This window comes from Crinia signifera, chromosome 4, assembly GCF_055691185.1.
Source record: "Crinia signifera chromosome 4, ASM5569118v1, whole genome shotgun sequence".
Taxonomy (NCBI): domain Eukaryota; kingdom Metazoa; phylum Chordata; class Amphibia; order Anura; family Myobatrachidae; genus Crinia; species Crinia signifera.
Window position 1 is genome coordinate 318,755,029 of NC_139220.1, and position 13,916 is coordinate 318,768,944.

General features: G+C 44.8%; 1 protein-coding gene across 1 annotated transcript; it reads right to left on the reverse strand.

Annotated features, from left to right (window-relative positions):
- Nucleotides 1-5,492: 5,492 nt before the first annotated feature.
- Nucleotides 5,493-13,705, reverse strand: LOC146073367 (vomeronasal type-2 receptor 26-like). Its single transcript, XM_083180546.1, has 6 exons — nucleotides 13,617-13,705; nucleotides 13,184-13,475; nucleotides 11,798-12,159; nucleotides 9,571-9,805; nucleotides 7,228-7,351; nucleotides 5,493-6,394 (listed from the first exon to the last, which is right to left on the reverse strand). The coding sequence occupies exons 1-6, from the start codon at nucleotides 13,703-13,705 to the stop codon at nucleotides 5,493-5,495; spliced, it is 2,004 nt and encodes a 667-aa protein (XP_083036672.1).
- Between the last annotated feature and the right edge of the window lie 211 nt (nucleotides 13,706-13,916).

Genomic DNA, 13,916 nt, shown 5'->3' on the forward strand with positions numbered 1-13,916 from the left:
TTGTGATACCATCTTAGAATGCACAGCCGTGGGACGTTTTGCCTCATTCCGGGATCCGAATTTCGTCGGGAAGACCCAAACATACTTGGATCTGGACTCCAGAAATCCGAACGCGCTCATCCATAAAATAAACCAATCATTTCAGCCACTGTCATGTGGCAGACCCTATCGCTGAAAATCGTTTGTTAAACACAGTGTGCATGTCCTATTTATGCAACATAAGGGTGGGTGCATTATGTGCTCTTTGGTGCCTTGTTTTTAAAATTGCCATCCTGTCTGCCAAACCTAGATGGGCCACATGTTTGTGCCACCCACTTGTGTTGCTTAGCATAGTCATCCAGCTACATATGCTTCACATTAGTGGAAAAAAAACCTAGAAACATTAGGTGAACAATAATCCTTAAGATTAGTGCTCCAAGCAGGGCCAGATCAATGGGGGGGGGGGGGGGGGCAAAGGGGGTCAGTATCCCTGGGCCCCCCTCTAGCTAGGGGCCCCCTGTGGTTGGCATGTATTTAAAATATATATATATATATATATATATATATATATATATATATATATATATATATATGTTGTGGAGGACGGCGGCACTCGAAAGAACAATAATGACACCAGGAGACTGGATTAATCACAGACGTTTCTAAGCCGTTGCGGCTTCTTTATCAGGTCTTCTGCACCTTGATAAAGAAGCCGCAACGGCTTAGAAACGTCGGTGATTAATCCAGTCTCCTGGTGTCATTATTGTTCTTTCGAGTGCCGCCGTCCTCCACAACATATATTTACAGCCTGTTACATTTCTGTTCTTGGTGCCTGATTGAAAACTGATCGCTGGGCTGCATATATTCAGATCCCAGAGATCAGGTACACGCTGCCCCACCCGGGGAAATCCATTCACCTGCGCCAAGAATGTATACTCTATTGCCATAATAAAATATGGATTACCACCTTTGTTTTGAGAGATTCCCTTACAGTGGCCCGCACCTTGACCACCCACTGCCCGCCTCTTGGTCGGCCTTATAATGTTTTTTTTATCTTTGCTAAAAAACTATTTTTTATTTTGCACACCGTAATGTCACTTACACATTATGTTACACATTGTAATGCTCATTACATGTTATGCCACACACTGTGATGGCCATAATACATTATGCTATACATCGCGATGCCCACTACGTCACATACCATAATGCCCATTACACATAATGGCACACACTGATGCCCATTAAATATTATGCAACACACCATGATGCTCATTATCACACACCGTAATGGCTATTAAATATTATGCCACATTAGTGCCGCTTACCTATATGTTAACTGCTTGGAGTAATGTATACATTGCCGCCATAAAAATTATACATTGGTGCCCAGTGGTACCAGTAATGTATACATTACTGGCATGTGCCAGCAATGTCTATATTGATGGCTTATAAATATGCATTGGTGCCAAGTGGTACCAGTAATGTAAACATTACTGGCATGTGCCAGCAATTTATATACTACTGGCTTATATACATACAGTATGCATTGGTGCCCAGTGGTACCAGTAATATATAGATTGCTGGCATGTGGGAACAGCGGCGGGGTGAGTATACACCGGTGGGCGCGACGGGGGAGGGGGTGATGGGGGGTGGCAGGGGGCGGGAGCGGCCGGTCAGCTGTCATGAAAGTCTCTCATCTTTCCACCTGGCTGCCATACACACCTGGCGATGATGGCTCAAATATGAGCCATCATCGCCAGACGTGCTGGTAAAACCAGCAGATGACTCACTTTGCTAGCGATGATGCGGGAGCGAGCATCATCGCTAGTCGGGCAACGGTGGTCCATACACACTTGCCGACTTTAATCTGAAACTCGCTCAAAATGGCTTAACATGTTTTTTCTTGGCTTCTTGGTTTAAAGCTCACTTGCCAAGTACCTTATGGCTTTTAAAGGTGAGACAATCCCAAACAAAGCACCTGAATTAGTATTAAAGGGGCAGCTGTCACAGGTTTCAGGTAAATTAGCTTATCTAGGGTGCATGAGAAAGCGATGATCACAGTAACAGAGGGTAATTAAAAATCAACCCAAATATATAGATATAGAAGTGTTGGGCCCCCTGTATTTGTATTTACTAGAAAGTGTGGTCACAGGCTACTGCACCTCAAACCTGTGAAGTGTGGGTGCTGTTTGCACTCCATTCTTAGGAATGGTGAGTGCGGTGGTACTTCTGTATCTCTCTCTCTCTGGGAAATGGTCATCTGTCAGACCACACTTAGGTCGACAGTCATTAGGTCGACCCCGGAAGGTCGACTGGTCCCAAGGTCGACAGGGATAAAGGTCGACATGGGTCAATGTCGACATGACATAAGGTCGACATGGGCCAAGGTCGACATGGGTTTAGGTCGACAGTCATTAGGTCGACATGAGTTTTTCACTGTTTTTTGAGCCGACATGTGCCAACAGGCGGTATTTCATGCCCTACCATCCACTAGGGTGTGGTGGGAGAATAAAATAGTGTGCCTGAAGCATTGCGAGTGAAGCGAGCGATGCGAGGGGCTGCGGTTCAACTCCAACTGTGTCCATGTTGACTGTGTCGACATTCGGGTAAAAAAACAGTGAAAAACTCATGTCGACCTAAACCCATGTCGACCCTGGCCCATGTCGACCTTAAGTCATGTCGACATCGACCCATGTCGACCTTTAACCCTGTCGACCTTGGGGCCAGTCGACCTTCCGGGGTCGACCTAATGACTGTAGACCTAAGTCTGGTCTGACAGATGTACCGATTCCCTCTCTCTGTGTATATATATATATATATATATATATATATATATATATATATATATATATATACACAGAGAGAGAGACAGAGACACAGAAGTACCACCATTCCTAAGAATGGGGGGCAAACAGCACCCGCACTTCCCAGGATGTGGTGCAGCAGCCAGTATTAGGTATTTTTGTATCTTTCTCTCTCTGTATATATATATATATATATATATAGAGAGAGAGAGAGAGAGAGATTCAGAAGTACCACCACACTCACCATTCCTAAGAATGGGGTGCAAACAGCACCCACACTTCACAGGTTGAGGTGCAGTAGCCTGTGACCACACACTCTAGTAAATACAAATACAGGGGGCCCAGCACTCACCATAATAAACTAACTCACCTTATCATACAAATAATCAATTTGGGCCCCCTGTATTTATATTTACTAGGCCACCGCACCGCATCATGAGAAGTGGGTGCTGTTTGCACCCCATTCTTAGGAATGGTGAGTGCGGTGGTACTTCTGAATCTCAAATATCTATATATTTGGGTTGATTTTTAATTAACCTCTGTTACTGTGATCATAGCTTTCTCATGCACCCTAGATAAGCTCATTTACCTGAAACCTGTGACAGCCAGTGGCGTAACTACTGTAATGCTGTATACACACGGGGGGATATAGGGGCTATAATCGCTGGGAATATGGTCGCTGGCGACCATATTGCCAGTGATTGGAGTGCGCACCAGCGATAAATCGCAGGGTGCACGCTCCCGTTTTCTGCCCCATTGTAATCGCTGGTCGCAGGAGTTTGCTCCTGCGACCAGCTAATTACCTCTGCGGCTCCCCCAGCAGAGGTTCCTTTTCATCAGCGACCATCTCTGGTCGCTGATGCAAAGGAGACACTGGGCAATATATTGCTCGGCAATATATTGCTGAGCAATATATCTCCCCCCGTGTGTACGGGGCTTCAGGCAGCCCCAGCAGCCGCGTGGGGGAGCAAGCAGCAGCAGGATATATTTGGGCGCCGGCACCCACTCGACGCACTGACATGCTGCTGCCTGCCGCTGCCCACTGACTGAGCACTGGAGGCGAGTCAGCCGCAGCGTGGGTGGGGTTTTGGCAAAGATGTCAAATTCCCCCACTGATTCAATTGACAGAACACAGAGCCGGCTATTGGATACTGTGTACAGGATGGGCAGGCGGATGGGCGTGCTAGGGCAGCCTAGGATGCGTCGGAGCCAAGAAAAGCAGCAGTGTCTGCTGGTCTCTCTTCCTCTCTCCTGCTTCAACTTCTCCGTTATGCATGTGACATCATCACGTCACACGCTGGGGAAACATGCTGGAGAGGAGCCTGGAGGGGTGGGCGCCACAAACTTTTTGGCAGGGGGGAGCAAAATTTATAGTTACGCCACTGGTGACAGCTGCCCCTTTAATACTAATTCAGGTGCTGTGTTTGGGATTGTCTCATCTTTAAAAGCCATAAGGTACTTGGCAGTTGAGCTTTAACCCAAGAGAAAAACACATGTTCATTTTAGCTATGATGTGTAAGCAGTTGCCAGGTTCCTAAGAAAACCAGTTGTTAGTGTAGGACTTGCAGTGAAATGGGGTCCCTTGGCGATGGGCTGCAAGCTTAAATGCATTGATCAATTCATGAACTAAAACCCCATTATTTATATATTAATTATTTGAATGTTAAGGTGAGTTAGTTTGTTGTAGTGAGTGCTGGGCCCCCTGTGTTTGTATTTACTAGAGTGTGTGGTCACAGGCCACTGCACCCCACCCTGGGAAGTGGGTCCTGTTTGCATCCCATTCTTAGGAATGGCGAGTGTGTTTGTACTTCTGTATCTATCTATCTATCTATCTATCTATCTATCTATCTATCTATCTATCTATCTATCTATCTATCTATCTATCTATATCCCCCTGCAGTTACCCATTGACCAAGTTTATACTGCCCTTACTCTGTGTTTTGACAGTGTAATATTCTCCAATGTCAAGTGCAAGGGGGCTCCCTTGTCTAAAGTGCCCCGGGCCCCCCGAAGGCACTGGCTCCAAGAATCTGTTTATTAGGCTCCTCTTGGTTCTGCGCAAATGAAGTAGATAACCGCTACATTCTAAGAAATAAATCACACGTCTCCTGTAATAATTAATCATGGTTTTGATCCCAAAGTTGACCTCCCCCCAGTAAATTGAAAAAAAAAGAAGTTTTACAAGTATTGATGCAGCATTTATAGCAACATTTGGGGTATACAAGAGTGCCCCCCTAAAAAGAGTTGTTTTTCTTCTTCTGTGAATAGAACAGGAATCACTGCAGACTCCTTGCACCCTTAGGACCCAAAATGGATAAGTCTGAGGACACTGTGTATCTCTTTTTGAGGATAGTCAAAGCATTAATGTGTTTTTTTAGACCAAATTTATGTACAGTACAAAGTGCAAATTAAGAGAGAAGGGGCCCCGTATGCAAAGTTTGTGCTGGCACCCTCCTTCTGTGGCACAGTGGACTCTAACTGAGTCAATTGCAGGTGCGCAGGTCTCCGAGAACATGGCGGACTCTGTAGAAGACTGGACTTCTCTGTGCCCTCTGTATTTAGCTACACTCAGCTGACAAAACAACACAACGTATACAGCAACAACATGATTTTTGTGACATTCGAGCTTAACAGAAAATGCTAAATTATAAATATGATTTTTTTGCAGATCCTTTTATTTACATAGTTTTCTCATAGACTGGACTTCTATCTTTCTCTTCTCATGAGATATTCCCGGGAGTTCATGTCTGGCCTGAACACTATGATAAAACATTTAGGCAGGAACATACAGATCACCAGAGCCCAGCTAGAAGCCAAGATGGCAAATATCTCCATGGCCACTGTGTACTTGCCCTGAGCACTGAGGGAGGCCGGGATGAAGGAGACCCAGACACTGAGGAAGGCCAGCATGCTGAACGTAATAAACTGGGCTTCATTGAAGCTATCAGGAAGTCTCCGAGCCAGGAAGGCAACAATGAAGCTTATGGTGGCTAGAAGGAACAGATAACCCAGCATAGTCCAGAAGGCAATGGTGGAGCCTTCGTTACACTCAACAATGATGAGTCCAGGTTTGGTGTGAGTGTTGTACTGTGCGAAAGGAGGGGCAAGAGACAGCCAGCTGACACACAAGAGGAACTGTAACAGGAAACAAGTAGAAATGATCATGTAGGACACTTGAGGCGTGGTCCACCTCCTCAGTCTGCTGCCCGGTCTGGTGGCCATGAAAGCAAGGACCACCATGATCGTTTTTGCCAAAATACAAGAGATACAAAGGGCAAAAACCAGGCCAAATGCAGCTTGGCGTAACAGACAGGTCTCAGGTTGGGGATAACCGATGAAACCTAAAGAGCAGAGGAAACACAAATACAGGGACACCAGCAGAAGGCAGCTTAGAGAGTAATTGTTGGCTTTCACTATGGGCGTGTCCCTAGAGTAGATAAAAGTAATAAAAATTATTATAGGAACGGCTGAGGACAGCAAGCTTGTCGCTGCCAGTGCTGCTCCTAATGGATCTTCATAGTGCAGGTACTCTACTGGCTTCTCTAGGCATTCGGTTCTTCGGAGATTCGGCCACTGGTCCCACGGACACTTCAGGCAATCAATCGAATCTGAGAGAATAGCTAAAATGTTACAAATAGCTTATAGGTTTGTAATTATAGACATTAAATATTATTATTTTAGCAAATAATTAGGACTACTGTACATACAGTCTTTTTGGGATTGAGCTTTTTCCACCTACTACTTTACTCACCAAGCATATTACAATCAGATGTGGATAATATGAATGTTCATCAATGGTCTCTTTATAATTACACTCTGACCAGTTTATTTATATGGATTGCGAAGAGATATATCTTGCTTTGGTTCTAACAATCCCCTCTAGCACAGATGTTTATGTTAGAGTTTATTCGCAATTATACCTTGAGGTATGGCTATATCATGTTTGGTGCATAAAATGTTGTGGGTACCCTCACGCTCATACCCCCTTTCCAAAAAAAGCCAGGAATGTCAACGAGTACCTCTAGCTCTTCCTGCTGTACTCACCCACATCCCATCACCGCCAATCACATTGCATCACAACCAGCCACATTGCACCGCCAGCCACATTGCAACGCCAGCCACATTGCACCACCAGCCACATTGCATCACCGCCAGCCACATTAAACCACAACCAGTTCCAAGTCATGGTGTCTAACAAATCACCAGTTTCCTATTTAAGCACTATTTTATCTACAGCGGATGTTATCTGGTTAACTGCTATTAAAGTTCTAGCTTAACCAATTGGCTACTAATTTATTATAACAATGCACTGATCCATCCAATGCCTTCAAGCTTTTTTAGTGTTGATAAGTCATGATCGAGTGCACAAAGTTCATTAATTTGTTAAGAACATTCCAATGTCTCCAAAATATGTTTATGTCTTAGAAGGTCCATCACCCACCTGACTGGTTAGATATTTCTCCTTGTAGACAGGGGACACATTCAAAGCAGCAGACAGGTTGTCCTCTTCTAGCGGCCTTCCTGGTACCTGGGGGACAGCTCTCACTGCAGACCGAGCGAGGGGTCTGAAGACAAGACACAACGGTTACATTTTATTTTCAAAAACAAAAAAATACTAAATCAACTGAGCGTGCCATGTCATTCTCCACACTTAGGACAGCAGAAGCTTCATAATGCTTAATGATACCGCAACACAAGTAGCAAAAACACAATAGGACAAATGTATTAACTTTTTTTTTTTTGTAGCAGAACCTTGCTTATTCCTGCTAGTGTTACATTAGCACGAGAAGCTCCAATGGAACTTCAACACTTATTCAGTCTACCCATTGGTGTAGGGCTGCCGCAAAAAAAAAACATTCTGAGGGAGGAATGGATAAGGGAAATACGATTGGCGTACACATTTACCACCGGGGGCAGTGGCATAAGTTCTTCCCATGTGCCCGGAGCCAAGATAAATATTGGTACCCCCTCCCACCCAACACATACACAGACCATCTTATATAAATATATGTATGTCTGTATGTTATGAATATTATGTTTAGATTAAAGAGAGTGGGACAGCTATGGTCCTGCTAGGAAGAGGAGACAGCCACAGAAGTGATATCAACGGCTTTCAATTAACTGATTCAAACTCACAGGGGAGGAGAGGTGCCCCCTTGGGAGCAGGAGCCCGGAGGCAGATTGCCTCCCAGAGTTCTGCCACTGACAGGGGGTACCAAAAAACTCTACTGCATCAGATAATAGAATGAGGGGTACTCTTATGTGAGTGAAGATGAATTGATACGCATTGCTATGGTGAGTTGGCCGGCTAGATAAGTGTGGCTCTATCTGTATGCAGGAGTGCTATAAAAGAGACCAATGGTGGGCCCGATGTAAGTACGCCCGAGTTTAAAAGTAAACTTCTGAATTTGGCCAGGAACCCGCACCTTTGTCCAACTTGGGCGACATCACATCCCTCCCAATGTTGGAGTGCCTCAAAGGAGATAATGCAGGTGCGCTTGAGAAGAGACAATATTGAAGTGCCTCAAAAAGTTTTTTCTTTTTATAAAAACAGACCAGAGACTAAATGATGTCACAGATCCAAAAACCCATGCCATCGGTAACAGCCTTGTCCTGGGAATCTAGGACCAGCACACATTGGGGCACATTCTGAGTTCCATAGATGAACATGGCAAGTTTTCAGCATATAGCCAATTCGCACATTTTTGCATTTGCCCGTCTTGTTTATTGTCGGGCAGAACGTGACCGGACCTGGTATTTCATGCGATCCCACAGAACCACGCTCACAAACTGAATGGGGGGGATTGTATCTAATGTTCTGTGCGATTCAAAGTCATGCGTAAGGGGATCTGACAAGATGGTGGGTGTGGCACTGGCAGGTGCCGGGATCCTCACGTTAGATGGATGGAATCTCATGTTATCGTATGGTAGAAATCTGGATTCTGTGGTTCTCCACAAATAGTTACTTTAACTAAGCCTCAGCTCAGCCCCAATGTGTGGGTCCATTTGACAATTGATCATTGTGTGGAAGCCGTGTGGACAATGCAGGCAAGTCCGGACCATTTGGAGGGATGGTTGCAATGGCTGCGTGACACCACATGCATTTGATGTGACAATGAAACCTGGGTGGCTTGTGCCTGGCTCCAGCCAATAATGTGTGAGCGATTTGCTCAAAGTTTGCAGGCACATTGTGGGGTGGGACATGGGGTGACGGGTGACCTTGCCCTGAGCTGGGTGATACCCCACAGCATTCTGCTGCCACTACAACCTCCTCTGAACCAGGCCCTATACCCCCAGTCAGTTATCTCCCTGACACCATATTATGCTCTCTGTCTCTTTTTCCTGGTAGCTGCTCTTTGGTCCAGTGCACTGACTGAGGACTCCATATAGAAAGCAAACTTGGTAGAAGAGGCTGCTGCCGCTGGGCAAGTGCAGCAACTCGATATAGTCCCTTACAAGTGGAGGGGTTTTTGGGGCAACTGGAAACCCCCTGAATAATCTATTCGCCATGGCCGCTCGCACACAGCGGTTGCTCATGCAGGGGATTAAATTAATCTGAATAAGCTCCTATATGTACAACAATATGATAGAATGTTGTGGTCCCAACTAGCCACAAAAGGGGTTGGGTTTCATGGCTATTCGTGGGAAGAACGGAGCAGAAGTTGTGGTATGGCATAACCAAATAGTCTAGACAACAAAACATCCTACTTCTTTCTTATAACACAATACATATTATTAAACATAAAACACCATCTCCTCAATATTGCACTTTGAAAGCTCTCACCTCTTTTCCCCCCATAGACCACAACAACCGACTCGTGTTGATGTTGATAAACTGACTGGAAGATGAGACCGTGTCATAACTGCCGACCTTCACCGGTCCAATGGTCCCTTCTTGGGTCATCTGCCAGTTCACAATGTCATAGACGGCCGGGATCGCTCCATTGTCATTAAAATAAACGTCACTCCCGCTGCTCAGTGTAACCCTCACCTTTCTTATATGGTGCAGGAGCTGTAGTGTACATATTATATTTTTACTAATAACACACATCTTATATGGGATACATACAGAGGACCAGCGGTCAGGATGTCGACGATCACAATACCGGCACCCTGATGAAGATAATCCCAAAAGTGGTCAGCTAAGTGTAGATACCCTCCCCCTGTCCCAATAACCCTCCCTTACTGCATCCTAACCCTAATCACCCCTGCAACCTGACCCTAAACCCAATCTCGCTGCCTAAACTAACCCCTGTCCACAGACGAACCCTAGCCTTCCCCTCCCAGCAGACTAAGCTTAAATTCCATAACCTAAACCCCCCATCCAGAGCCTGACCCTAACCCCCCCCCCCCCCCCGACATACCCACCAATCTGGGTAAAGCAGATAAGGTACTGTCTATACAAGAAATACATAGGCCGCATAAAATATCAACAGTTGTTTATGTCACCTGGATTTAACATATTTGTCACAGACATTTTTGTGTTCATAAAAGACTAAGTGGCTCACATCTCAATGACATTCCATAAGAGTAAATGGAGAGATTAGGGATTTATCGGTAGGAGACAATGGAGAGCTGAGGGCCCCATATGATGGAAACAAAGGAAAGCTGAACGCTACATAGGTAGGAGACAATGGAGAGCCAAGGACCGCATATGATGGAAATAAAGGAAAGCTGAAAGCTACATAGGTAGAAGACAAGGGCAAACAGAACGTTGCATAGGTAGGAGACAATGGAGAGTGAATGGTTGCATAGGTAGGAGAGAATGTATAGCTGATGGATGCATAGGTAGGAAACAATGGAGAGTGAATGGTTGCATAGGTAGGAGCCAATGTAGAGCTGATGGATGCATGGATTAGAGATAATGGAGAGTGGAGAGCTGAGGGTTGCATACTGTAAGTATGAGACAATACTGAGTTGAGAGCTGCATACAGTAGGTAGGATACGTGGGAGAGCTGAAGACTCCATAAGAAAAAGACAATAGAGAGACGAGGGATGTATACATACTGTAGGTGATAATGGCAAACAGAAGGTTGCATAGGTAGGCACCAATGGAGAGCTGAGGGCTGCATAGGTAGGAGACAATAGGGAGTGAATGGTTGCATAGGTAGGAGACAATGGAGAGCTGAGGACTACATAGGTAGGAGGCAATGTAGAGCTGATGGAGGCATAGATATGACACAATGGAGAGTGAAGAGCTGAGGGTTGCATACATACGAGACAATGGAGAGCTGAGGACTGCATAGGTAGTATACATGGGAGAGCTGAGGGCTGCATAAGAAGAAGACAATTGAGAGCTGAGGGCTACATACGTAGGTGACCATAGAGAGTTGGGGGCAGCATAGATAGGAGAATTTTTTTTAAATGGATGTTTGAGCCCTGTAGTGTTAGTACTCAAACCAGATGGCTCAATAAAATTTTAATGCAAAGAATGATTTTAATAATATTTTGTACTACTATATTATACATTGAATAGAAATATAATGAAATAGAATGGTATGAAGAAGTGTAATGGGTACTGACAGCACAACTTTAAAAGAAGTCTACGATACAGCACCTGCCATGGCTTGAAATGTATGTCGTCTTTGCAGGTCATGAAAGAAAATGTTCCTTCTCTTGATTTGCAGTTCTTCAAGTCTTCCAAAGCTTTGGCCACAACATGGACAGCAGCATAGTAACTATGAGAATATGTTAAGCTGTTGATGTACACAATGCTGTTTTTGATACTCTCTATACTCTCTGACCCCGTGCACTCTTTCACCAAAGGACCCGTTGTGTTTTTCTGATACAGAAACTTACAGTTGAAGAGCTTCTCCCAGTATAAGTTCACCCAGGACTCTTCCCTAGTTGGGTGGACTTCACTGAGATAATTGCTGAATCCAGGAATCACTCTGTTGTTGATAAATAAACCAATGGTCCCTGATAAAATTGGAGAAAAGATTCCAGCTGAAAACAAATTGTTCACCGACCAACCAGCATTGGATACAAAAATCTTCCCTTTGATTTGCTGTTTTAACATCTCACTCATGATAGGAACCAATTCAGGGTCAGCAGAGAAGATCATGACAACCGTAACCGATGACTCTTTGATGACCTTGACTATGTGGGGGGCATTGCGGTCTGGTTGAGATAAACGGATGTATTCAGTGAAGGCCACGCATGCTCCAGCCTTTGTTATCTCTTCCATGATTGGCTGAATTCCCTGTAGGCCGTAATCATTGTCCACAGCCAACAGACCGATCCAGGTCCAACCAAAGTGCAGAATAAGCTTAGCCAGTCCCTTAGACTGTTCCTTGTCGCTGGGAACAGTCCTGACAAAGGAGGGGAACTTAATTCTATCACTTAGGAGAGAGATACTTGATTGTGCACTGATCTGGAAATAGAAAGACAGAGTTTGATAGCGGCAGAGTAGAACCATTGGCCCAGCTAGTCTACCATAGAAAAGAGAGAGAGAGGATTGCCCATGAATTTGTGTTCTTCATGTACAGTACTTGTTCTATTTGTAAATACATGTACCGGTATATGTATATACACTGTGATAGATTCAGGGCTATATCCTGTCAGTAAAAACCTATACACTTTATAGCAGAGCCATAACTTGACCATTCCAACTCTATTTTATTGAAACAGAGACATAAGACAAGCCCTGGGGCCAAGTTAAAGCACTGGCTAGGATGCTTCACATGGTTTACATATATATATATATATATATATATATATATATATATATGTATATATATATATACATTATAGAAGATCTGTACATACAGAACACGTCCAAGGTAAAGGATTTGCACACATCGGGTGACATTTAATAGAATGCGATTTTTAGTAACTTTTCAAAATCGCCCATTATCGCACATTTTGAAATCGCATTCGAGGCGGGGTGAGCAGGCTTTCTCCAACGCATCAAGACAAAGATACTAGCAGCCTCTGTAGCGCTGGGACAGCGCCGGAGAAAGCCGGCTCACCCCGCTGTCAGTGCTAATGCGTTTGTGATGCACGTGCGGGGGGCGGACAGCTGACATAACCGGATGTCAGCTGCCTGCCTTAATCCCTGGAATTCTACAGGTATATGTAAGGGTGGTCTTGACCACCCTTACATATGTGTGCGCCTTCACCATCATTCGATGGTCGGAGACGATCAAAAGATGGGAGGTTCCCACTGGCATGCAATTGGATGTTTATATAAAAACATATGCTGGGCGAAAGAACCCGGCTTGCGAAGAGGGTGGACGCACCACCATTCGCAGGGCGGGTTCTGGTTGACTCACAAGGGTGCAAATTTGCACTTAAGTAAGTCAACCAGAATAAGGGCCCTAATGCCAATAATATTGAATTAACTGAATTAATAGTACAGTATGTTGCTACATTATAGGTAAATAAAATCTTCTTACCTGAGGGTACCTGAAGACTCCTAAAATATTGGCCACTATAATTGAGTTGGTGGAATATACTGATCCTATAACCGCACTGAAGGCTGATTGCCCAAGGCACCGATAGTTGGGGATGGCGGCTCCAGACTCAGATAAGAGGTGTAAGGCTCCCTGTACCTCATAGTGAGGCACATTACACGTCTTATACACCTGCAGCCCTAACGTCAAGTTGCTGAGAATATTGGGGTTCATGTTAATCTCTTCTAAAGCGAACTTCATGGCTAGGGTGTGTTGGTAGTAATCCAACCTGAACCTTCAGGACAGACATAAATATAAGACATTGTAAGAAAAATAAAGGTCAACACACAAAATATCTTACTGTAGAAACAGAGGAGGTTATTCAGACTTGCAATCTGCGATCAGGTCCGCCCCCATCAGAGTGAAATCTCGCTACGTGCAAGTCTTTACATTGCTTAGCTGGGCTTGCGCAAAATTAGCTGGATCATTGATTAGCTGCAAATCCATTGGCCAGTAGCTCGTCATCGATTGATATTTCCAGTGTGTGCAGTCGGTGCATAGTCCAGGACTTACACGGCGTCTGCGATAGAAACAGGCTGATCGGAACCGGTACTGACATCACATGACCTCCCATATAATGCCTGGGCATGTCTGAGTTTTCCCTGCCACTCCCAAAGATGCCAGCTTCCTGCCGATCAACTGGCCTACGGCAAGCAAGAAAAATGTAGGGTTTATA

Excerpts from the sequence above, each read along its gene's own strand:
- LOC146073367 (XM_083180546.1), bottom strand. The coding sequence starts at position 13,705 with ATGACGAGCTACTGGCCAATGGATTTGCAGCTAATCAATGATCCAGCT. Across the intron at positions 12,160-13,183 it reads GAGTCTTCAGGTACCCTCAG|ATCAGTGCACAATCAAGTAT; the intron begins GTAAGAAGATTT and ends TTCTATTTCCAG. Across the intron at positions 7,352-9,570 it reads GGTCTATGGGGGGAAAAGAG|ACCCCTCGCTCGGTCTGCAG; the intron begins GTGAGAGCTTTC and ends TCTTGTCTTCAG.